At 38.9% G+C, this 26,203-nt stretch overlaps 1 protein-coding gene across 1 annotated transcript in view; it reads left to right on the plus strand.

Annotated features, from left to right (window-relative positions):
- Positions 1-2,100: 2,100 nt before the first annotated feature.
- spryd3 (SPRY domain containing 3) overlaps positions 2,101-26,203 on the plus strand; it is a 79,964-nt gene continuing 55,861 nt past the window's right edge. Inside the window, exons 1-6 of the mRNA XM_059332802.1 lie at positions 2,101-2,202; positions 10,736-10,863; positions 12,390-12,465; positions 18,727-18,851; positions 19,984-20,119; positions 20,213-20,401. Coding sequence (XP_059188785.1) covers positions 10,736-10,863; positions 12,390-12,465; positions 18,727-18,851; positions 19,984-20,119; positions 20,213-20,401 — 654 coding nt within the window. The 5' untranslated portion in view covers positions 2,101-2,202. The remainder of the gene's footprint in view (positions 2,203-10,735; positions 10,864-12,389; positions 12,466-18,726; positions 18,852-19,983; positions 20,120-20,212; positions 20,402-26,203) is intronic.

Raw genomic sequence — 26,203 nt, forward strand, 5'->3', positions numbered from 1 at the left:
ACTTAAGTAAACTTTTGAGGTACTTGTACTTTACTTGAGTGTTTCCATTTATGCTTCTTTATACCTCTGATCCACTACATTTCAGAGGCAAATACTGGCAGCATGGGAGCCAAGCAATGTACTGCTTTGGACTAAATGTATTTACGCAACCGTAAAAAAAATCAATATCAGTTTAAGTGTATGCTATATGTAAATTATTTTCACAACTTTTACTTGCCACCAGGCGGCCCAGTTTAAGTTAACAAAGAGGGTAACCAAAGCCACTTCTATGCTTATCAAAGTCACCAAACTCCATTCATAAAACCAGTAATTTTACCTCACAGAACATGGGAGTTGCCAGTTTACCATCTGTCAAGCTCAAAAGTTAAAGATCATGAAACAAGAGTGATGGAAAGTAACTAAGTACATTTACTCAAGTACTGTACTTAAGTACAATTTTGATGTATACTATATACTCAGTCTGGTAAGGAAACATGTCACAACATTTGTTCCGATTGGTCTTGAAAGTCCATATTCACACCGCATATGTATGCATATATTTGACATTCAACTTGTTAGTTTAATTCAGCATCTACATGGACTCACAGCAAAGTGAAATGAACGAGTTGAGTGAGTGAGCCCTGAGCACAATCAAAGGCAGTTTTATATGTTTGTAACAATGAAGTCATAGTTGCACATTATCTGGGACGGCTAGACAGGCAGCATCTCATCTTGTCCAAGGACAGAGATAAAGAGCGAGCAGTTTGCAGAGACATGAAGTCGCTGGAGATAAAATAGTTCCTTCACATATTCTGCATAGTCGTTGCATCGGAGTACAGATTTTTTAAGTTAGTTTTTAGTTACAGGTCTGTAAAAATAAAATGGCCACAAGAACACACAAGTGATAAACACATTAATGCGTCAGTAATCACAAACCTGTGATTATAATATATATTATTTTTAAATCAGCCATTCTGCATGATGAGTACTTTTTCTGTCATCATTCTGACATCAATGCAGTATGTATCTTGTAGCAGAGTATTTGGTCTATCTTTGCAAAAGATCTAATTATGACTTCTACCGCTGTAGGAAACTAGTTATCCTATACAAAAAGATAACCAGTCAACATGATGAAGATAAATAGTATGTATAAAAATGGTGTGCTGATTAAGGTGCATTTATATGAATTTAAATGTTTTTCGATTGATAATGAATTTAAATGTTTGTTAACCCAATGTTCGTTTCTCAGGAACAGCAATAGTGTGCATTACTAACCATCTCAATCAATATTTAGTGCAATGATGTTCTTTATCTCTCACAGATCATTGTTCAATGAGGATAATATAAATATAATACTTTTACATGACATTGAGTTATGAAAATTTTATTTAACATTTTTTCTCTATTTTTCTTTTATGGAATAAGTTGATAAAATAACACGAGTCGCCGCTTCTGTTCAGGGTCAGATTGACCATTGAGTATCTATGTAAGATAAACATGCAAATATGGGAAATAAACCATTTTCGTTTTATATGTAAATTATTGTTCTTAAGCCAAGCAGAAGAAGTTTCATCCCTAATAAATACCTTAGGTATTTTTTTTTTTAGATTTTTAATCTTTGAAATGGCATAGCATAACAGGAGGGTTAAGGATAGGTATATCAGTAATAACAGATATATTCATGTAAATGTTTGCATGGCAGAGATTAAAGATAAGTATTATATTTATATGCATATAGGAAAATATAGGTTAGTGTATAGGTTCAGCAAAATAAGGAAGCTGGTTAATAATCAGTAATAACTTATGCTTACAATTTATTTTGCTTTATGCTTTTAATTTTACTGTAAATGTTACTTGTTTGAATAATATTTTTTATGTGTTCGAAATAAATTTCCAAACACAAACAAACAAATAAACAAACAAGCACAGTTTACAGAAGGTGGGAAAATGTTTTTTTTAATAGTTCATAAACACACACACAAACACACACACACACACACACACGCACACACACACACACACACACACACACGCTCAAAACCTGAGAGACGTGATTGGCTGAAGCCTTGTCACCATTTCTCAGGTCTCACTGCGATTGGCTGGTTTCAGGGTGTGATGTCACTGGGACGCGCCGAACTCTAGTTTCCAAAGTTTTTAGGAGGAGCTATGGATAGCGGATGGACAAAAAGTGACTTTCTGCCGTGTTAGCCGCCTACGAAACAGGTAAGCGTTTGACTAACAGTGACACCTGTTATAAACTACTCTGCTGTGCTCCTCTTCTAGGAACTGTCATTCTTTTTGCTAAACACCGAACCTCTGTTTCAAAGCAAAGATGCTATCACGTTAGCCGCTAATGTTGCTAACCCACAACTAACGGTCCCAACTGACGAATAAACAATCACCTTTTATGATGTTGTCTCATTAAAAATCAGCTATAATCCTTTTCCAATTTAAATGGCAGCATTTAAACTGTCTGAACATTCATGCTGGCTTAACTTAAGTTGTCGTTGTCGTTAGCACGGTGGCTAACTGGCGTAGCTTGACAGCGTCAGATGTAAACATTGGCACGCCCACCTTCCCCTCGTTCGTCTTTTGTTTTAATATTGAATCGATTAGTTCTTGTTGAATTATTTGGAAAATACTCGAATAAGGTTTTAAGAGAGAATTGGACACGGTGTGGAAGTTTGACCTGTGTGCTATATCCTCACGACATCATCCAACGTCACTAAGAGACCGAATAACCTCAATACACTTCATCCAAAAAGCCACCTTTTATTGATAATTGGGGGTTGTGGGAAGTGGATTTTTATTTGGCGATTGCAGGTCAACAATAGATGCCACATAAGATTTATGTACAGGATCTGAAAGCTGGAACCTGAAGATTAATTTGAGATGCACTTCCTTAATCAATTCCTATTAAGGTGTTTAAGGGTTTAGAAACATGTTTGGCTTTGTGAAGTCCATTTCCATCTCAAGTATATCCCATAAGTTGCTGCAGCAATATTTGAGTTGATACCATTTGTTACACACATTTGGTGCTGAATTAGGCAATTAAAAAAAAAAAGGATGAATACAAATGGTCAGAAAACCCTCCAGAATATTACAACAATACACCAAGACCTTTGGAGCAACATAGAAAAATCCATGTTGTGATTTGGTTTGAAAAGCATTAGACATTTTGGAGATTTCTGTATTTTGGCGTTTGGATGACGAGCACTTCTGTGTAAACTAGGGCAGTCTGTGGCCTAGAGGTTAGGAACCAGAGGATCCCAGGGCTGACAGGTCAAGGACTGAAGTGTGCTGAAATGCAGCTACCCACTGCTCCTTGCATAGTGTGTTCACTTGTCTGTATAAAGGCTGGGTTAAATGCAGAGTTTGAATTTCCCCATTGTGGATTAATGAAGTAATTCATCTGTAAACTGCTGAAACCCCCCCTTATTGTGATTAAATTGTGTAAAGCCATCCATCCTCTGAACGCTCTAGGTCTCTAGTTTGTGGTTGAAGTGTCATGAGGCTGTGATTAGGTCACAGCAGCTCATTTTATCATCATGACTAACATCATCACACATAATTAAGATTGCCATCATTAAATCCACAAGAGTCTCAGCTTAATGTATGAGAAAATATGTGTTTTTTGCCTTAAACTGCATTTTGTGATCATAAAACAGGCATGTTTGTAAAGAGGAGACTTGTGGCTACACATACAGCACAATTTCATTCAGATATCTTGAGCCCATGACAGCCTTTGAAGGAGAAAATTCTCAAGTCTGTCAGATTTTTCCGCTAACTTTGTCACATTATTTCCCCCCCTTCCTGACATGATACCATGACATGGTTGCTCAAATCTCCCAGTTTCATATGATAAAATTAAACCCGCCACAGCCTCTGAAAGAAGAAAATAAAAAAAAAAGTCAGCAGAACACACACAAAAAAAAAAAAATATTGATTGCTTCACCAGAGTGTGTTTTCTGGTTCTGAGGTTATTAACCTGTTTCAACTTACAAATATGTTTTTATTGTCACATGAGACACTTCAATCCTCCCCTTATTGCTGCTTGGAAATGCAGCAAATAATAAGGTCACATGAGGGTTATATAAACATGCAGAGCTGATAAGTTGTAACATAATTTACATATTCATATTTGTTTTAGACCCACTAGTTCTGCAGTTGACTGTAGTACTTCTGATTCTGATTTTCCACCAGTATGGAAGCAGTTCCGTTGTGGTTCGCGCATATAATTTTTTTTTTTGTGTTTATTAGATTTTTGTTTGCAGATTACAGCTAGTCAAACAAGACATTATTACATGCAACAAAGCAAACTTTTTCTCCCTATTCTCCCTCCCATCCCCTCTTCCCCTCGCCAAATAAGTATAAGAAAAACACAGTAAACCTATAAAAAAAGATGTAAATAAAGCAAAAATTAAATACAAATAAATAAAAACAATAAATAAAAGCAAATAAAAAATAAAAAACATACATACATAACAATAAAGAAAAAACAACAAAACATACACATATATATATATATATATATATATATATATACACACACACATTTAAATTTAGTTATATAGACAAATACTGAAAATAGTTATAACACTGACAGATTTCAAGGGTGTCTCTCAAAGCATCATCACCAAATAAACATTCTACTCCCTCAGAGCCTCCTGCTGAAGCAAGTTACCAACATTAGCATCATTTCTTATAAAACTCATAAAAGGTCTCCAGATGTTATCAAAAACATGTTGTTTCCGTCTAATAATGTATGTTATTTTTTCCATTGTCATGTTCGATGCCATCTCTTTGATCCATCTTCCAATTCTTGGTCCATCAACATTTTTCCAATTAAGAGAAATTATACGTTTAGCTTGTAATATACACATATCTACAAATCTAGATTCTTTATTTTGTAAGTGTGGGATAGTTGGATATATGCCCAGAAGAAAAAGCTTGGGGTCCAGTGGCAACTTCTTAGCTAATATTTGATCAATCATATTAATAATATCTTGCCAGAAGGATTTTACATTCACACATTCCCATAGACAGTGATACATCGTTCCTCTTGCTTCATTACACTTAATACATGTATCAGGGATATTATTATTAAATTTGTGCAATTTGACTGGGGTTATATATGTACGCATCAGCCATTTATACTGGATGAGTTTCAGATTGCTATTAATTGTTTGTTTCTGAGCTTTCATGCATGCCCCTTTCCAGTCTTGTAATGGTATTTCATCACCTATATCTTCCATCCACAGTCTTAACTTATGTTTTGTAGATTCATCAGACCCGGATATGAATAAATTGTACAGGGATGAAATTAAACCTTTATCATAACAATGTCCTATAATTGCTGTCTCTAATGAGGAAGTAATAGGTATGTCCAGTGAATAGTTTTGAGATGATGATATAAAATTCCTAATTTGAAGATATTTAAAGAAATGCGTTTTTGGAATGTTATATTTGGTTGATATTTCTGAAAAGGACATAAATACATCATCTTTTCTGTACATATCTTGCACTTTCCTTAATCCCTTTTCAGCCCACATTCGAAATCCTGGATTGGTACTTTCTGGTTTGAAATTGGCATTACCCCAAATAGGACTAAAACATGCCCAATTAATTAATGTTCAAATATTTACAAGTATCAAACCAAATGTCAATCATATTTAATACAATAGGGTTGTCTGTATTTTTCCTCAGACTTTTCCGATCTGCTGAATACAAAAACAAGTGAAGTGGTAATCTAGGCCTCACCGAGCAGGATTCCAAGCTTATCCAGGCAGGGGTGTTTTCAGAAGAAAAGTAAAACATGATTGACCGCAGTTGAGCTGCCCAGTAGTACCACTGGATGTTTGGGCACTGAAGGCCTCCTCGATCATATGGTAGATATATTAAAGATAAACGTAATCTTGGACGTTTGTTTTGCCAAATAAAGTTGGTAAACAACTTTCTAGTTCTGGTAAACAAGGAAGAGGGAGGGGGTAGGGGGATATTCTGGAATAGATAAAGGAATTTAGGAAGAATGTTCATTTTTAGGATATTTATCCTGCCAATCATTGAGATTGGTAATGATGTCCAGCGTTCTAGAGACAAGGTTGTAGTTTCCTGCAGTGAGTCATAGTTTATTTGAGAAATTTTGTTCACCTCAGGAAAAATTTTAATACCCAAATATGTGAAATTATCAGTAGAGTTAAAAGGAGAGACCCGGGCATTACCATTTATCCTTTCTGAATCATTAAGTAGCATTATAGAATATTTTGAATAATTAATTTTGTATCCAGATATTTTTCCAAAGATTTCAATAAGATCTATAAGTGCTGGAATGGAACTATTCAAATTTTTAAGGAACAAAATTACGTCGTCAGCAAAAAGTGCTATCTTGTGTTCCTCCTGACCCTCCAAAATTCCATAAATATCTGTTCGCGTCCTAATTGCTATGGCAAGTGGTTCTATTGCAAGAATAAACAATAATGGGGATAGAGGGCTTCCTTGTGGGCAACTTCTAGAGATATTAAAGGGTTTAGAGACCACATTGTTGGTTAAAACTTCAGCAGTGAGTCCTGTACATAGCAATCTGACCCATTTACAAAATCTTTCTCCAAAGCCAAAGTGGGCAAGCACTTCGAACAGGTAAGGCCATTCGACTCGGTCGAAGGCCTTCTCTGCATCAAGTGACAGCAAGGCTGTGTCTTTTGCCGCTTTTTGACTGTGTAGGATATTCAGTACTCGCCTGACATTATGAAACCCTTGTCTACCTTGGATAAAACCATTTTGATCCCCTCCCACCAGCCGAGGAAGGTGTCCTTCTAATCTTTGTGCAAGAACTTTACATAATATTTTTGTATCTGAATTTAGGAGGCTAATTGGTCGCATATTTTCACATTTTGTATTTGGTTTCCCCGGTTTTGGAAGCAGTGTAATTAGGGCAACCCTCATGGATGCAGGAAGGAGATCATTCCTGAAGGATTCCTGAAACAACTCCAATAAGGGTGTCAGTAATTTAGACTGAAATGTTTTATATAAATCTATAGGAATGCCATCAAGGCCTGCTGCTTTTCCAGCCTGCATAGAGCCCATTGCATCTGCTATCTCCTGTTTTGTTATTTCTTCATCTAATGTCCTACTCTCCTCCTCGGAAAGTGTGGGGATGTTAAGGTCATTCAAAAAGTTTGTCTGTCCATCCAGGTTGGAAGAACATTCGGAGCTATACAGTCCCTCATAGAAGACCCTGAAAGTCTCGCTAATTTCTTCAGGGTTCACAACATTTTTCCCATTTGGAGCTTCTATATAATTAATTGACCTTTCTGTTTGTTGTTGTTTGATGCGCCATGCTAATATTTTTCCAGACTTTTCCCCTTGTTCATAGTATGATTGTTTGAGTTTCAATAAGTTGGCTGCTGCTTTATTAGCTGAAATTTCATTATATTGAGATCTGAGAGCAAGAAGTTCTGCATGCTTTTCTGGTGAGCTAGATTTATTTTGATAGAGGTCAGTTTCAAGTTTTTTTATTTCCCCTTCTAGCGTCCTCATTTCAAGTTGTGCTCTCTTTTTTTTTTAACTAATGAAACCAATGATTTGACCCCTAATGAAGGCTTTAAATGCCTCCCACCTTATACTAGCCGAAGTTTCGTTAGTGTTACATTCAAAATACAGGTTAATTTGTTTATCTAAGAAATCTACAAATGCAGGGTCCATAAGCCACTCTGGTTGGAAGCGCCATTTTGGAGGGTCTCTTACAAGCCTAACATCTTCATATATCAAGGATACTACTGCATGATCGGATAGAACTATGCTGCTATATTGGCACTCTTTAACTTTGGAAACAAGTAGTGCTGAAACTAGGAAAAAATCTATTCGTGAATGGGTTTTGTAAGTGCTAGAATAGCAGGAGTATTCCACTGCATCTGGTTTTCCATATCTCCATATATCCAATAAATTTAACTCTTTCATAAAATGGTGTATTGTCTTCCTCGACCTGGTATGAGTATTATCAAAGCCCGATGATCTATCCCTTGACGGCTCTAGTGTACAGTTGAAGTCACCAGCTACCACATAGTGTCCAGAGAGATTTGAAATTGTCAGGAATAAATTGTTATAGAATTTGGGGTCATCTTCATTTGGCCCATAAACATTTATCAGATTTATATTTTCAGATAATAAAGTTCCTTGGACTATGATATATCTGCCAGCAGAATCCTCTATAACATTATGTATTTGGAAGGGGACTGACTTATGGATCAATATCATGACTCCTCTAGCATGAGTAGTATAAGGAGCAGAGAACACCTGACCCTGCCACCTTCTTTTTATCTTAGAGATATCCCCGCTTAGCAAATGAGTTTCTTGTAAGAAAATTATTTTTGATTGTAAAAATTTTATCCTGCTCATCACTTGCTTTATCTTTGCAATTTTATTCAAACCTCTACAGTTCCATGAGGTGAATTTTAGCTTAAAACTATCTGTCATGAGTTATTTGGTTCATATTGGTAGTGCACTGGAGAAAACACCACCAAAAAAACAAACAAACAAAAGAAAACAAAAGAAAACAAAAAAAAAAAAAAGGGAAAGCCCCCCCACACACACGCGGTGCCATGTTGCCATGGAAACTACTTCTCCCTCCCCCTTCTTTAACAACCGCTTATGAAAAATTGGTCCGAACTTAGGACCACTTACCTCTCTCTAACTTTTCCTTTTTTTTTAACTCTGCTTGTTATTATACTACACTAACCATTTAAACTCTAGTTCTAGTACTGAACAATGCAACATTTCCAACATAAACACAAGGTTGTATTAAACTAACTGACAGATCGTGAACATCACGGGAAGCTGCCACATACCTGTTATTCATCAATTACAGTCCGTTTTAAATCCAGTCTTTCGCATTAGGGATAAACAAATATAACGGCCATAAAAAGTTAAATAAACAGAGATCCCATCCTCAGGTCCATTTTAATCCCTCAGAGACTGGAGAAAGTTGTCCGCTTCAGCCGGAGTTTGGAAAAGGTGAGATCTGTCATCATGTGTCACCAGGAGCCGCGCTGGGAAGACGATCCTGTGCTTATTGATCCCCTTGTCGCGCAGCTTCTTTCGCACCTCATCATAGCTGCGCTGCATTTTGTGCACTCCAGCAGAGAGATCCGGGTGAAAACGAACTTGCACCTTGTCATAAAGGATTTTCCCTTTAATTCGTGCTGCCTTCAGCACTCGCTCCTTGTCTTTGAAATTCAAGAATTTCATTATGAGAGTCCTTGGACGTCCTGTGCTTGAGTTAGGGTGAAGAGTGCCGATTCTGTGCGCCCGCTCAATTACCGGAGCCTCCCGCGGCTCCAGCCCCAGAGCTCCCGGTAACCACCTCTCCAGAAATGTTGTGGCGTCTTGGCCCTCTGCTTTCTCCGGTAAGCCCACCAATCTCACGTTGTTGCGTCTGCTTCTACATTCCAAGTCATCAACTTTATCGATGAGAGTTTTCACGGTGTTTTCCAGTGTGCCGACTTTGGTTAATAGCTCGTTAACGTTGTCTTCTGCATCTGAGATCCGTTGCTCAGCGTGTGCAATGCGCCCAGTGCATTCCTGCACCTGCTTTTTCACATCGGTAATTGTTAGTTGCACAACGTCGATTTTTTGGTAAAGACCACTTTTCAATGAAGTTATTGCTTTCATGATATCTTCATTAGTTTTCTCGCCTGAATAGCATGCTTCGCCGGCATCTTCTTCCTCAACTTCGTCCTCCACGAGTGACATGGCGTCGCATATTTCTTCTCCCTCGGAGCATTTGTCCTCTTGTCGTGGTTTTTGTCTGTCTTTTTTGTTGCTCTTTGGTGGCATTTTTACATCCAAGCACTCTGATACTCGCGTTGCTGGAGTTTAAATCAAGTTTTGGTTAGTTCTGTAGGATTTATTACAAGCTAGCAGCAGAGCTCAAAAAGTCGTGACTGCCTAGTACCTCGCCATAACCGGAAGTCTGCGCATATAATTTTTAAACCATTCAAAGTATTTACAACCAAAAATAAATTGGCTCAAAACCTGAAGAGTTAGTTCCCTGCTGGACTGGTGTTTACTTCCGTTGTGCATTGTGTCGTTCCCTCCTGCTGATGACAAACCCTTGATTGCAACGGGTTGGTTCTGCTCAAAATTTGTGGCAAACACAAGCTAATTCTTTAGATGGCACCAAGTTTCCAAAAAATCTGAACAGAACTGCTTCAAGAACCAGAGCTAATTTGATGGAAAAGGCATATCAGTGGTGTCTTATGGAATTATTTTCAAGGTTTGTTGTGTTACAGAAATATTTAAAGGCTGACTTAACAGTATAAAATGGCTTTCCTTTTGTTGAAGTCTTCTCTGTGCTTGTTTATTGACACATTTGCCATAATCTGAGTGCCTTGGCTTTGAGGCACTGAGTAGCCAGTCCCTTAAAAATATGGAGGACAACAGTCAGTGTCCAACTGTACACGATAAACAAAGAAAAAAGACAGGATTAAACCCCCAATATTAAGAGTTTATTGATCACTGAAAACACTAAACAGTGCTTGGAAAGTGTTGATATATTGAAAAAAAGCCCAAAGTACTTATCATAAACTTTCAAGAAACTATTGTAGAGAGGAATCAGGAGCACATGCTTGCTGCTGGTGCTGTGATTCACTTTCGCTCTAGCTGTGTTGTTCTTCTCTCAGGCAACAAACAGCAAGGGCAGCAAACACTGCACAGTCTGCTGACCTTTTGGTTTTTCCACTGTCCCATTTTCTTCATTCAGATGGATGACATCAACGTACTACACCACAGATGCCTCCTGAATCTGAGGCGCCGAATCAGAGATATTGGGGATGGACGCCCTGCACAGGAACGATACATGAGGCTACAGAAGGATGGAGACACACTCAGGTCAGCATGTTCCTCAACTAAAATGATTACGCAGCTTTGTTGGATTGAGTTTATCTCAAAAGAGGCTACTGCGGAACATTTTGTTGGTTTCTCTGCCTGCTCTTTGGCTGCCTTTTTGTTTGGACACATTTTTAAAAAATCCCCTGTTGTGTAGTTTTGCTGGGCAGAAATGTTTTTTAAATTTTATGATCATTCTTATGTGCCATGTGTTTGTATTAATTTTGTAAAGAAAATGAGTCAGACGCTATTGCTTGAAAGAAAATCCTGAAGGTTGAGCATGTTGCTATGAATTAGCCTAATAATAATAATAATATTAATAATAATAATAATAATAATAATAATAAGAGATCATTTAAGAGTGGGGGTGTTCAGATGCCCTCTTTTTCCCAAAGTAAAATTCTGTATCTTATGTGATACACTTAAAAAGGTCGTTATCTCTGCTGCTATTACAGATCAGATTGGTGCATTCTTAGCAAGCACATGGGAAAAACGTATGTTTTACACTAGTGTTATAATAAGTTAAAATGTTATCTCCACCCATCTCAAAATGTTTGCTGTTTGTATTTGGGGAGAGAGTTGTAGCAGAAGAGTGTTAATATTACGGGTTGTGTTTCCATTTGGTCGTCAGTTACAATTAAAACAAATGTTTAAAAATGGATATAAGAAAATGTTACGGCTCTACATCATGCCGTTTTAAGGGCACAGAGAGAAAAAATTAACAGAGACAGTGACAGTTTGATAATTTTTTTTAATGTCAGTACCATAATGCCTAAAAATAATTAACAGGAAAGAGAGGAAAAAAATTAGTCCTTCATCCTTCACCACACCAATCCCTGTCTGTTCACCTAATTCATTGGATACTCAGCTGCTGTGACAGGATAGAACCTGAATATTTACCCATTTAATGTCTCTACATTGACATTTAACTGGGAGTCTCTTGAACGCTTCAGTTTAAAGAAAATAAACAACTGCTGTTCTGAAACATTGTTTCCACCCATAGATGTTCTGGTAAGCAAGAATAATTTTAACAGCTTTTTCTCTGGTAAAGAAATCACATTTTAAAGGATATTGTCAGATTATTGTTATCAGAATTAAAAAAAAAAATAATAGAGATATTTTTTTTGCTCATATCGCCCACCCCTATACACACGCCGTCTGCTGGACAGGAGTGTGAATTACTTTTAAGTATGGTGGTTCAGCCCAGTTCAGCCTTCAGAAGTTCGGTCATAATTTAATAAAAAAGTCTGTCAAAGAAAATATTCGGTTACCCGACCCCTACTCATACCTTATAAAACAGTAACAGCCAAAAATCAAGTGCATGTAATTTGACACGTCCCTCTAACCCTCTGGTTACAGAGCAGTTATCAGTGGGCACACTGTCTCATTTCTGCTGCATGCCGTTATCCTGAAAGTTTCTTGACAGTCTTCCGATTATGTTTTTCTTCTAAATGTGTTTCTAATTATGCACGCAGCAGTTGGACCTATTAGAAATCATTGATTGTTAACCTGTAATTTCTCCTCTTTAGTTACCAAGGGAACTCTGAAGAGGTGGGTTGCTATGTGGCTGGCCATCCTTTATCAAAGGGAAATTGCTACTTTGAGGTAAGGCTCACTGAAAGTAATGTCAGCATATGACATTATTGTTATTGTAACTGATTGAGTTGGGAGACCTGACTGTTGGTTCTCCAGATTTATTCGTGCATCTTCAGTTCAACTGCTGATCTCTCACTGTGTGGTCTTTTGCCTATCTACTTTTTTTTTATATATGGTAATCATTAGAAAATAAGTAGACTGTCCTTTGCACAATCATTCATGTTGAAATGTTGGGGTGGGGGATTATTCACAATATGATAGCCTCACCACATACCATCGTCCCTGTGTGTGCCCAAGATTGCTTTACCATCCAGCCAGCAATTTTATCCCCTGGAATCCCCATTGCTGACAATTTTCTCAACTTCATATTAAATTCTGAGTGCCCCCCTACAGTCCCAGTTCACCAGTGCAAAACCACTACCTCAAGAATGTCCGAGCTGCATTGGAATGAGGGATAGGGTGTGGGTTAGGTGGTATCTTTGAGCACAAAGATTAGTCTAACACACAGTGTTTTCCAGCAGGCAGACTGGCAGCAGGAGAAACCATTGGACATTTATGTAGAAAATGTGCATCAGGCCGTTGTAATAGTTGTCGAACGCACAGGAGAGTGTGAGGAAAAACATGTTTTGGAGATTTAGCACAGGAAAGTTGCAAGAGTTCAGTCATAAATTAGATGCAGAGGGCTGCAGTGGGTTATTTATGAGCCAGCCTGTTTGTTGATGGTGCACGTCAGAGCAGACCTTGTGACGCGTGTTTCTGAGACGGCAGGTGAGGCAGACGCACTTCCTCGTCTGGGTTTTTCAGCTTCGGGAGGAAACATCAGGTGATACATTATCCAGGGAACCTATGTCATTCTGCTGAGCTGCATATAGAGCCAGACACGCCCATGCAGCACCAGCGTAATGACTTACTTATTCCACTATTCTTTTCAGGGTTTTTTTTTTTTGAGATGAGAAGCACCACTTTACACATATGTTGAAACATTTCAGATCTGCTTGAGGAAAGATTGTGAACAGGCTGACAATGCACTCTGAGGTTATTTGTCATGGTCACAGATTTGTGCCAGATGTGACATTTCTATTAAATGTGATGTCAAACTCTCCTCTGACCTCCAGAGCGCTCCCTCTCCTCCCTCGCAAGAACACCAAAATGATAACAACGTTTATATATAAATGAGAATCACATTTGGAGCCTAATAGAGCTCTCTGACATTTAAACAAGCGGATTTTAATGTGGTCATTACCTGGAGTTTTATGCTGCATTATTCTCCCCCGTGTGACGCACATGCTGTCAGTTTCCCAGATATCTCGAAAAAATTTGGGAGCGTTTATTCTGATAAAGGTCAGGCTTCTGTCGACGCATGCGTCACTGCTATCGTCGTGTCTCTGCTGGTTCGGCTTTCACGAGGAATCCATTTCCCCTCTCTGACTACCGGCTCCAGTTTTCATCATCTGTCTTCTTCAAGTCGAGCTGAACATCTGCAGCATTCCACTTGTTTTCATAGATTTATTCGAAATATTCATATCAACATAACTTAACGGCTCTTCAGTGAGCACATTCCGGCTCTCTCCTCTTTTTTTTACTAACGGTATTTTAACAGTTTACGTGTGGAACTGATGACCTACCAAGGCCAAGAATTTAGTTCTTTAACTAAGCAGGGGTATAGAGTATTATCCTTTAAGTGCCAGACTGAAAAGGTATTGGGCCTGGAATTTTTAGTCAAAGAAACCCAAGAAGTTTGGTTTCATGTGGGCTGCATGCAGGAGCAGTGATTTGGGGGTCTGGGCTGAAGAGGGAGGTAGAGAATGAGGGAGGCAGGGGAGAAAGACGTGAGGAATGATACAGAGGCACACAATTGGAAAGGACTTGGAGAGGTCATTGACAAAGGAAGGAAACAAATGCAGACTCACACTGAATGGGGCATTACCTTTCACCTAATTCAGCCTGGTGGTAACTGTCATTTTGCTCTTATTGAATTTACAGAGATCGTTTTGTATTTTTTGAAGTGAGGTTGTTTCTTCCTGTAAGTCGCTTTTAGATAAAAGCAACTTACTGGATAAAAGCGTCTGCTAATAAACTAAATGTAATGTAAAAGTATGAGGTACTTATCAACATCACAGTTGATGCAGTCGATAATGGTCTGAGCGTTTCCAGTTTGGAAGCAGGAAAACAGACTGCAGACGGGGACGCAAAACCTTTTTTCACCACCTAAACAAAGGCCCACCCTAAAAATGTTATACCCGTTTTATGTGCATATTATATTAACGATATGTCCACCCATTTTTGTTGCTATTTTATCAATTATATTGAACAATTTTATCGTTATCGTTATTTATCATCACGCTACGATATTATTGCGATTTTAAGCATTTTGCGATATGGTGAGTTTTGCGATTTAACTGTTTAACTGCAGTTTGTGTCCACTAACTTCGTCAAACCGAACTGAACTGATATCAAACATGTATGGACGACAACAACTGCAGCATTTTTCCGAAAACTTCCCGATACGATATCCTGACGCACATGGTGCCTATAGATTCCTTAGATCTTCTAGTTTCATATGATACCGGTATCTCTAGTATATTCATAAAGGTCAGCCCGGCCACCGCCTCCAGAAATAACAAAAACGGTGAAAATACTGACGCTACATATCAATACTTGGCGCCCATGAATAAATATAATATTGCCACAAAAAATATTGCAATACTATGCTGTATTGATTATTTCTCGCACCTCTAATAGTTTTTGTAACAGACAACAAATATAAGAAACTAGAAATGAGTGATTATGGCAGTGACGATGAAATGCCGTTCAATATGGAGACAAAAGGAAATCTTTATGAAATGGAATATAATAACTTTTGCAGATGAAGACTGAACAGGCTGAAAGAGGGAGAAGAGGGAGCTTCTGTGGAAACTTGACCCCAAGATGAAGAAGAAAGAACCTGAGCTATCTGGTGGCTCTGCTGTGTAAACTGTAAAATGCCTACAGACTGAGAGCTGCTGCTCCCACAAATGGGACATGGTTCATAACAGCTGATATGCAGCGCTTATGGGTAGGAATGTGGAAGTTCTACGGTTGAGAAAAAGTAGTGCCAAATGAAACGGCTGTGGACAGCAAGAAAAATCAGTGGATATATTGTTAATATAGCCTAACACATAAATGGGTATAGCATTTTTATTGTGGGTCTTTGCGTCTTGGTGGTTAAAATACGTTTGGTGTCCCCGTCTGCAGTCTGTTTCCTGCCTGGAGTGTCTGGTTCTCCAAACTGGGAATGTGCAGACCTTCATCTACTGCAGGTAACACACTGACTGTGATTAAGTACCTCACTTCAAAAAATGCGAACTATCCCTTGAATAGCAGGCTGAGGATGGAGGAGGAGAAGAGGTGATTGTGGAGTTTTTTGGGCATCGAGTGGTAATGGTTTTATCGCAATAATCATCAAACTTTCATCAAGTCATTCCACGCATGGTTGTCCTAGATTTCATTATACCTAACAAACTAACCACTGAATTGAATATTGCTCCTTTGTTGGACATAACATGCACAAAAACATAATTGCAATCAAAATCATGCTGCAATCAAAATCATGTAGACTTTCTGGAGTGCAAGTTAAGAATTAAAAGGAAGAACGTTCAGATAAGTTAAGATAAGATATAACTATATATATATATATATATATATATATATATACATACTTGTTCCAGAATACTCCAAGTTACAAGTTCAGGGCTCCAGAGTAAGTATTTCACCACCATCCTGGAACTGTCACAAAAATAATTTTAACCATCCTGAAGCAGTGTCAGAATGTAATTTACCATTAGCCTTACATTGACGACAGTAAAATGCTGCTTACATAAAAGCATCAAAAATAATAATCCAATAATATATGTGGAATATGGGTGGTTGACGTGAACTCAAATTCAAAGTGAAAAAAATAATAATTCAAAAATATATGTCAAATGATATATAATTATATTCCCTTATATGTGAATAATTCAAAACTGAATATGTCCATTTCTAATTCTTCACATATTATTCACTTTTTGGTGTGGTAGTCCTAAAATGTGTCCACCGGTGCAACACAATAAAGAATGTCATTATTTAATTCAGAGAATGTTGGACAGATAAGATAGATAAGCCAAAGGCATATTAGTTTGTCCCAATTATATTTCCACATCAAACATACCCCAAAAAAATTCAGAATTATGTTATTTATATACTATAAGATGTACACATAGAGACTTCACCCAAATGCCTGGGTTACGTTCATTATAATTGGTATAAAACCCAAGGAATCTTCATTTCATCCTTATAGCTGCAAGATCCCGTTCCTCTCAGGATCTTCATTCAGCCTCTCCCTAAACTTCCTAGACCTTTCCTTGGTGGTCATCTCAGCCTCTCACTTTCAACATGGAAATCAAACTAGCTTTAACAAAACAGGGAAGGAAGGTTTGAGTTGTGTTGTCCTCAAATTCTGAGGTTAAGAGAAAATGCAAAAAAGCTACTTAAATTAGTCATTAAAAGTTGCTCTCGTTAAGGTTGAGGAAGTTTGCACCCATCCATGATCTGATGTCAGCCAGACAATCAAGCAATGGCTGGAGTGCAGCCTGCATTAACATTAAGAGGCAGATATAGCTGGACATCTTCTGCAAAGCAGTGGAACGAGATGTTATGTTTGACTAGGATGTCCCCTAAACTAATTTTTCAATAAAACTTGTAATACAAAAAATGTTTGTTTACATGTTTGCTTTCACTATGTTAATTTTCATTATGATAGGAGTAAAGGAAAAAAATAAGTGAAACTGACTTCATGTTGTACTATAGGACTGTGCGTTTCACCAGTGGACATTTTCGAAATCAATGCTAGTTTGCGGCCTAGCTATATGAGAGACATTCTTCATCCTGAGTAACAGTGTTAAGGTTTACATTATTTTCAATTATCAATCAACGTAAATTGATAAAAATAATCAGATCAATACTTAAACTGCGTTGTACCAAAGGACTACCTTAAGACGACCAGTTCCAACACTGCACAGAAATAGTAATATTATGAAAATATTTGAGACAGAACTGATCTTGTGTGCAGTCCACCTGCTCCAGAGATGTCTTCTGTCCTTCCTGATTCTGGAAGGACCCCTCTCAGTAATGGGGTGGTCACATTAATGCCTGTTTTATATCTACATAATGCCGTTGCTCCAGGAGGACACCAGTTTTGCGGACAAAATGTAATGTGTCATAATAACTCTACATAGGGACCTTAACACTTATATCCTCTAGATTCATTAAGTAAACACTCGTATGACATGCATTCAAGTATTTTAATGTATTTAGATTAATTTTTCATTAAATTACAGTTGTTTTAAGATAAGTAATGCTACCTAGTACAGTTGCACCGGTGGACAAATGTCATGTTCAAAACAGAATATTTGCATAGTTGAAGAACGATACTCATTGTTTGCAGATGGATTAGATGTAGAAGAATGAACTGCATATTAAAACATTAATTTTAATGAAATATTATCAAATTTTAGTAATATTTGTCACTGGGAACACAAAAATTGAGCGTCACGTCAACCACCCATATATATAAAACAATCTGAATGGGGACATTCATTCTGCAAAATGAGTACTTCTACTGGTGATACTTTGTACTTTTAGTCTTACTTTTGTAGTAGGTTCTTTGAATGCAGGGCTTTTAAGTAATTTCTCAGTGTAAGGGATCTGAATCCTTCTTCCACCACTGTCCTGAAGTGCCTGAACGTGAGAAGAACAGTTCATGCCTTGCTCATGCATGTAAACAGTGTTATTCACAGTAATGACAATAATAGAAATAATATGTGGTAAGTAGTAAAACTGGTACAGCAGCACATCTCTGCTCGGGACAGCTGTATATCTGCACAGGGCTGATTGGGAGAGAGCCAGACTGACGGCGGGCTCAGAAAGTCTTTAGGATCTACTAGAGGGCTTCTTTTCCCGAGTCTAGTTTTTCATTTAGGTGACGTTTCTCACAATATAAAACCTGTGTTTTGATTTTGGCACTCTGCTGTAAATCCATGCAGCCTTTTTTCTTTTTTAGGAATATCTTTTCATACAACCCACATAAGTGAATAAGATCTATAAAAGTCTGCTACAGTCGTGTGGCAGTCGTTTAAACCAGCTAATTAGTGCCACAGTTGTATTTACAGTGCTGTCTGTGTGTGTGTGTGTGTGTTTGTCTGTGTGTGTGTGTGTGTGTGTGTGTGTGTGTGTGTGTGTGTGTGTGTGTAGGTGACAATAGTGGACACAGGGGTGAGGGGGACCATTGCTGTGGGGCTGGTGCCTAAATTCTACAGGCTGGACCACCAGCCTGGCTGGCTGCCATACTCTGTAGCTTACCACGCTGACAACGGCAAGTAAGTCAAACCACAGTCATCTCTTCACTTCGGTGCAGCGTCGGTTTCTTGCATGGTTTGAGAAAATGGATTGTGGCCTGTTGGTGCTGCGTCCACACATAACTACAACATTCATTCACTATATGATTCTCCTTGGCTTTTATTTTTTTCTTGGCATTTTCCTCTGGCATAAAACCTGCTGCTCATTTTTTTTAATTCAAAGTATTATGGCTTACACATAATGAAGACTTAAAATTCAGCTGATCGGCATGAAACTGTTATAACATAATCTTCAACGTGACCGTAGTGACCCCCTTTGCTACTTGAAAAAGATGCCACCACTATGATAAGATCCCGTTCAAAGTGTTTTATGCGCACAAATTACATTTCCACATATCAATTAATTCAATTTATTTTAGCGTCTCCAAACAAACGTATACTTCCTTCTAAAACAAAATAAAGTTATATCTTCCAACTTGTACATCACATTTCTGGGTTCAAAAAACTGTGTCCCTCTCCCGGGCATCTCACAACAATCAGCCATACACCGGTGCATTTATTAACTTGTGACATCAGAACCCATAATGAGCACTCTTCTCCGTCCGGTGGTGGGAGGTGCAAACAAACAAACAAACAAACAAATAAACAATCAAAACAAAATGGCTCTTAAAGTGACACTTGCTGAATCCTTCTGTCACCAATCAAATGCACTGTAAAAAAAAAATCATTAAAAATGGTAAAAAGTCTCTTCTCTATCTTTTTACTGATAATTTTGTTAAAAGTTCAGATAATTTACAGTAAATATTTGTATAAAAAACAAAACAAAACAACATTTAAAGTTCTACTGTGAGAACACAGACAGTTGCCTTAATTTTCACTCCAGCAATATGATTCTGGTCAGTTGTGCTGCCATTTAAAAAAAATTTCAACTGAGGGTCGTACTGAAAAAAGTTCACAACTCTTGTTAATGGAAAACCAAAAAAAAGCAAGTCGAGTTGAGCCATGCTGCAGCGTGCAGTAAAATGCGATATTAGAAATCACTCTGTCACTTCACAAGCAGTTATACAGAAACGAATGATGGAATGGTTATTTTTTTGCAGCAACTTGCCAGCTTTTATGTTGCTAAGACACTCTATCTCTTCATTCTTCCCAGGTTATACAATGGCAACCCTGTGGGACAGCAGTTTGGGCCAAAGTGTGCTCGTGGGGACCGTATCGGCTGCGGCATTCACTCAGAAAATATTGAAGCGGGTTTTACTTCAGTCTTTTTCACCAAAAATGGCAAAGAAGTAGGTGTAGATGGCAGTGACGATCTGTGAGGCTTTATTTCAAACATACACTATTAGAACTGGCTGTATATTTGGTCTCTTGTTTCCTCGCAGGTGGGTTCAGTGGAGGTTCCTGTGTCGGCAGAGGGACTGTTCCCCGCCATAGGGATGCACTCCATGGGGGAAGAGGTGAAGGTGGACCTGCAGGCTGAGTGGTACCTGGAGGAAGACGACAGCATGATGATGGTGGACAGCCACGAAGATGACTGGGGGCGGCTCTACGACGTCAGAGTCAGCGGCACGGTAGGAAGTATAAAAAGCTGTTTTTTCTCACGGTTGAAGGAATACTCAATCAGAGTCCCGAAATATTTTGAGTCTGCACCAGTTGAAGATCAAAGCTGCATATTGCATCTTAGCTATATAATTTTCAAAGCTCACAAAATGATTTATGACTTAAACACTAGTATTAGAAATCTTGAACACAATGTTGTAGCCCCATATAAGTGGTTATTTGCGTTCCTTGTGTTGTGAACACAGACAATATATGTGAAAAAACAAACATCACATATATTTAGTGTGTTTTTCTCCATCATATGTCCTGAGAATGGGGCAGATTAAAGTATGGCTTTTCTGCTGCTTGTACTTCTGCGTTGTCGTTGCCAGTTCCCTGTGTTTGCTTTGTGCTCTTACAATATCCCTCAGCTGCCTGTTCTTCAGCAAATCCCTCTTTGTTGACAACTGTACTTAATGCTTAAGCAAGAAAGGCTCAGTGATCTACTCTTCAGTCACCGTGGACATGTATTGTGATCTATCTAAGCCACTTTACGTGGCAAACTATGTGTTGCTATTGCTGCTCTCTCGCACAAAGTGAATGAAATAATGCAAAGACTTAAGGGTATATAATTAAGCGTGGCACGGCATGATAATGTACAGTAGTCTGGCTCAACTAAACGCTAAACTATAAATCATATGATTTCTACACTGGAGGCATCTGGAGCAGGAACACCGTGTACAGATCGGGAAGATTTTAGTGTCCTAGACAAACTCTAGGAATGCACACTCTAGAAATGCCAACAAACCAACAAAGTGCCGGCTGTTCAGGCTCAGCTCTTATATAAAAAATGTTTTATGCTTGGCTCATTGAAACTCATGTAGCATTAGCTACCAGCACTTCTTGTTCCTCATCGGCCTTTATACAGCAAGCATTTATACTTGTTAGTAGTGGGAAAATCACAGGTGTTAGTATTATTTTTGACACACCCATTGCACTGTTACGTTAAGACAATTACAGTACTGGACAGTGGCACCAAAATTACAATATTTTCTAGCTTTCTGGGAGTTCATCCTGCATCCAAAATCACATACTATGCACTAGGGATGGGAATAATTAATGGATGATTGAATTGTTGTTAAGAATTTGGTCGATCACGTGGAATTTTTAATCGATCTGTGTATTTTTTTAATTTAAATTTTATCTATGTCCGCGTTAGCCTGGGTATACCCATACTGCCTTGCGCGCTCAATTTCATTTCGAACTGCAAAAGGGTCTGGAAACTACGGCCGTTTCTTAGCCCTGTTTTAGGGATCCAATCACAGAACGGGGAGGGACGGCAAGAGGATGGCGCGTACTACTCGACAGGTGGAAGCTTGTAGTTTTCTTACGGCTCCAACATGGCTGCAGCAGACGCAAAACTCTCTTTGGATCTAGCTGACGGCGTTTTAAATAGTTTAGAGCGAAAGTTGATTTTAAAAGAAGAACAACAATTGACTTTACACTCTTGTTTCACCGCGAAAAAGGATGTTTAGCCTTAAAAATAAAAAATAAAAAATAATCTTGCAGAAAGCGAGAACTGGAGAAGCAAAGCAGCAAGCAACACTTTCTCACAGACAGACAGACAGACAGACAGACACACACACACACACACACACACACACACACACTGCCGGTAGACTGTGAGCTGAAACTACAGAGCAGTCAGAGCCAGAATATGCTGCAGAAAAACGTTGCAGAAGCACAACTGAGCATTTTAGTCTCAAAGTAGAGATGCTCGAGGGCTAGTCTGACTATGTAAACATCCATTTCTGTCGCTCTACATACGCCATCTGGTAATAACTGATACGATTGGCTAAGAGCTACGTACGGACGCTTATGATAGACATTCGGAGCACCCAATAAACGGCTCTGGAGGATCATAAACCACGCCTCCTCTATGGAAAAATTAATGGCTGGTTTCCAGACTAATCTCATTTATGATTAGTCTGCTGTTAGCCGGGCTATGTCTGCGTATCAATTTCACTGAACTGAAACACAGCTGATCGTTCAGATCTGTGGCTGTACGTCAATAAGCCAATGAGCTGAGAATTAAGTTGGATAAAGCTACAGTTTGCAAACTGAAAGTTGCAATAACAATTATAAAACACACAGAAATAGAAGTAGAGTATTCATTTGAGCAAAACTAGCTTACTGTATCAAACATTGCTAGCATTAATTACTGAGTTTAATTTTATTCAAAACTTATTTAAACACAACACACATTTAAATACGAAGGTTACTGTGAAAGCTGACTTCATGCCTCTTCGAGTTGGCAGCTTTCTTCCAAACGCCCATCCCTACTATGCACTACAAACTCTTTTTGAGTAATTGATCAGTTCACTCCCCTGGCATCTGCAACACCTGACTATAAGCATGAAGAACTTCCTGAGTTTTTGTTCTTTCTTTACGTATGAGTACATCAGCTGTTAGAAAATGCAAAGCACAGGTGAACTTTTGTATCTCATTACAGAGCTGCCTGGGCCACTGTCTTTTTTTTTTTTTTTTACAGTCAATGCTGGATCAAAGTATCATTAGAATCAGAAACTACGGATCACGGCTTATCTGTAATTTTGAAAATTATGTTTTTAGTTTTACTTTCAAAAACACAATCATGCTCCAATCATGAAGAAATGTAAATGTTGGCTTTATATATATATATATATATATATATATATAAAACAAACAAAAACTGGCCTCATGGAGTTTCAAGCCAGAACTTTAGAGGAAAGCTGACTGCAGGAAACATGCTGCTGAAGTTTTTACAGCATGACGTCATGAAGAAGTCATGTTAGGACGCTTTCACAACCGAGGTCCGTTTAGTTCATCCCAATCAGAGTAAAATTGATACTTTTGATTCGTTTTGTATATAGTCTGGTTTGCTTTCACAAGGCTGGGAAGACTCGCAGTATTATATCTTGTTGGTTGGAAAGTTGGCGATAGAAAATGTAAACACGGAAATAAACAAAGTAGCATGGATCGAATGATCCGTGAAATATTGCTGTCAAAGTTTCTTTTCCTTGACTCTGCCCTGATCTATCCTGCACATGAATCCTTTCTCTAATAATAAGGTTGGGAGAAAAGGAATGTAGTGGATTAGTCTAATGATGTTCATTTGCATTCAGAAATCAGGGCTATCCCATAAATTCATACCTACATGTATCTACATATACATTTGCATTTACCTACACATATACAATAAAAAAAGGAAAATTAAATAAATAATAGGAATGTTTCAGGGCTGTATACTGTAATATTTAATTGCTATTTTCATATCTTATCAAAGTTTTTGGTTCTGGTTGATCTCGAATGACTTTATACACATCATTGTTTTTGTGGACTTTATTCCGCATCTCCTGTCTGTGTTTTTCGGCCCAGATGTCGAGCAAACATCAGTCTGTCCTCTCCCAGTCCTGTTGCATTTATCGCTCTGTGTACATCTCACAAGTAGTCTCAGACCGGTTGTTTTGGTCTGCACCAGCATACGACTGAAGAATTCACGAGTGACGAACTATGACAAGGATTTAACCGCACCAGAGTTCAATTGACTAAACTTTGGCTTGTGAAAGCGCCCTTAATGGATTAGAGGGTTAAAGTTCAGGTCCAGGGCTGTTTTCTCAGACGCACACTAAGCTGTGATTCACGTAGCTGTTGTGTGAGCCACTCCGATGGAATTCACTGTTGGCAACGACCGTATCATCAGCGGTATCACAATGCCATATTCCCACCACTTTACAGTAGTGAAACTGTAGCACCTTTGTTCTGTGTGAAGGTGTGAGCTCTCATCGCCCCCCTTCTCCTCTAACATCAAAACCACAAGACTACAGGCAGGTCTCTCATTGACACAGCAGCGATGGAGGCCTGGCTGTGTGTGGGTCCCGTATGTGGTTACGTGATAAACACGTCTGTCCGCGGTGCTACGCAATCATCCGCCACACATATTGCACAGGGCCATCATCTTCTCCTGAAAGCACGCGGAGGTCATAAAGCAGAGAGCTGACGGATGATTCAACCAGCTGTCTCGCTCTCTCCCTCTCTCTGTCTTTCTGTCTGTCTCTCTTCTGTTTTTCTGGACCGAGGAGTGGCAATGGCATGAAACGTGTTGGTGGAGCCAAGTGCCTGGCAGTCCACCAGGTTGTAAAAATTCAATAAGTGGAGTAACGGGACTCTAAGGAATCTTTTACTCTTTCTCATGTGGTTGGAGGTTTTCACAGCTGGGGTGCCGGGCTGCGTGGTCCGCTCAGCAGTCCAGTTTCTCTCACTTTGTTCTTAGTTTTCTCTCATGCTACTATTAGCACTTTTAGATCAATTATGTAGTTGTCATGTGGGGAGTTGATAGTACTTAAACTGATAAGGCTGTGATGTTTTAACAAGGATTTTTGTGTGGAAGCTAAAGACAAGGAAGGGTGAGGTTTGTTTTGAAGGGTAGAGAGGTTAGTATGAGGTAAGATTATGCTTATAGGGGAGAACATTATGTCAGACACACGGTGGTCCCACTTAATCTCTGTGTTGGTTTTGACTTCTAATTCATTTCATTGTGTGGTTTCAACCAGAAACTCTCAACTTTTCCAACCCTCTCCTCTCCTCTCCTCTCCTCTCCTCTCCTCTCCTCTCCTCTCCTCTCCTCTCCTCTCCTTTGACTCCTCAGCGCTCTCATCTTAACTCCTGTCCTCTCCTTGTTTCTCCTCTTCTGTCCTTTTCTCCTAACCTATATCGCTGTTTCCCCTCTTCTCCTTATCTCCTCGTTTCCTCTCCTTCTCTCCTCTCTTCTATTCTTGTTACCTCTTCTGTCTTCTCCTCTCCTCCATCCTCTCCTCTCCACTTGACTTCCCTCCCCCTAAATCATCTCTTCTATCCTTGACTCCTCTCCTCTCCTCTCCACTTGACTCCTCTCCTCCTCTTTCCTTGACTCCTCTCCCCCTAAATTCTCTCTTCTATCCTTCACTCCTCTCCTCTTGACTTGACACCTCTCCTCCTCTTTCCTTGACTCCTCTCCCCCTGAATCATCTCTTCTATCCTTGACTCCTCTCACCTCCCCTTGACTCCTCTTCTCTCCACTTGACTCCTCTCCTCTCCACTTGACTCCTCGTCTCCTCTTTCCTTGACCGCTCTCCCCCTAAATCCTCTTTTCTATCCTTGACTCCTCTCCTCTCCACTTGACTCCTCTCCTCGTCTTTCCTTGACTCCTCTGCCCTTACATCCTGTCATCAAGATTCTCTCCTCTCTCTGACTCCTCTCCTCTCTTCACCTCGCCTAACCTTGCTTCACCTCCCTCCTTGACTTCACTGCTCTGCTCTCCTCTGCGCTCTGTCAAAACAAAACTCCTATGGATTTCTGTAAAAATTTAATATGTAGAGCCCATAGCTGTGAGCTATATTTTTAAGGGGCATGGAAATATTTTTCCTTTCTCACATGTGCGGCCACGCAACAGATATTTCCAGTCTTGGTGGTTTCCGATGATTTAAAAGTCTATCGTTCGGTTGCCATAGATGAATTACACCTCTCTGGCGCGTCTGCTGTTTGTTTCACCCAACATCACCTCATGAGCACTTGGTCAAAACAGGGATTTTTTTTTTTTTTAACACGTTGCTGTTGTGAGTGATAAGTGTGGATAATAACTGTTCCGGATGACAGCTGTCCTTACTGATTGTTACAGGGTGACGGAAAAAAGATTGCTGCAAGATAAATGACTTTTCTAACTGGTATGCTTTTGATGAGGCAGTTCTGAGAAGTGCAAAGCCGCAGAATGCACAGTGCACAATGGTGATGGTAGTGACTTGTCTGCAGCTAAGTCT

Source organism: Centropristis striata, chromosome 5 (genome assembly GCF_030273125.1).
Source record: "Centropristis striata isolate RG_2023a ecotype Rhode Island chromosome 5, C.striata_1.0, whole genome shotgun sequence".
NCBI lineage: Eukaryota > Metazoa > Chordata > Actinopteri > Perciformes > Serranidae > Centropristis > Centropristis striata.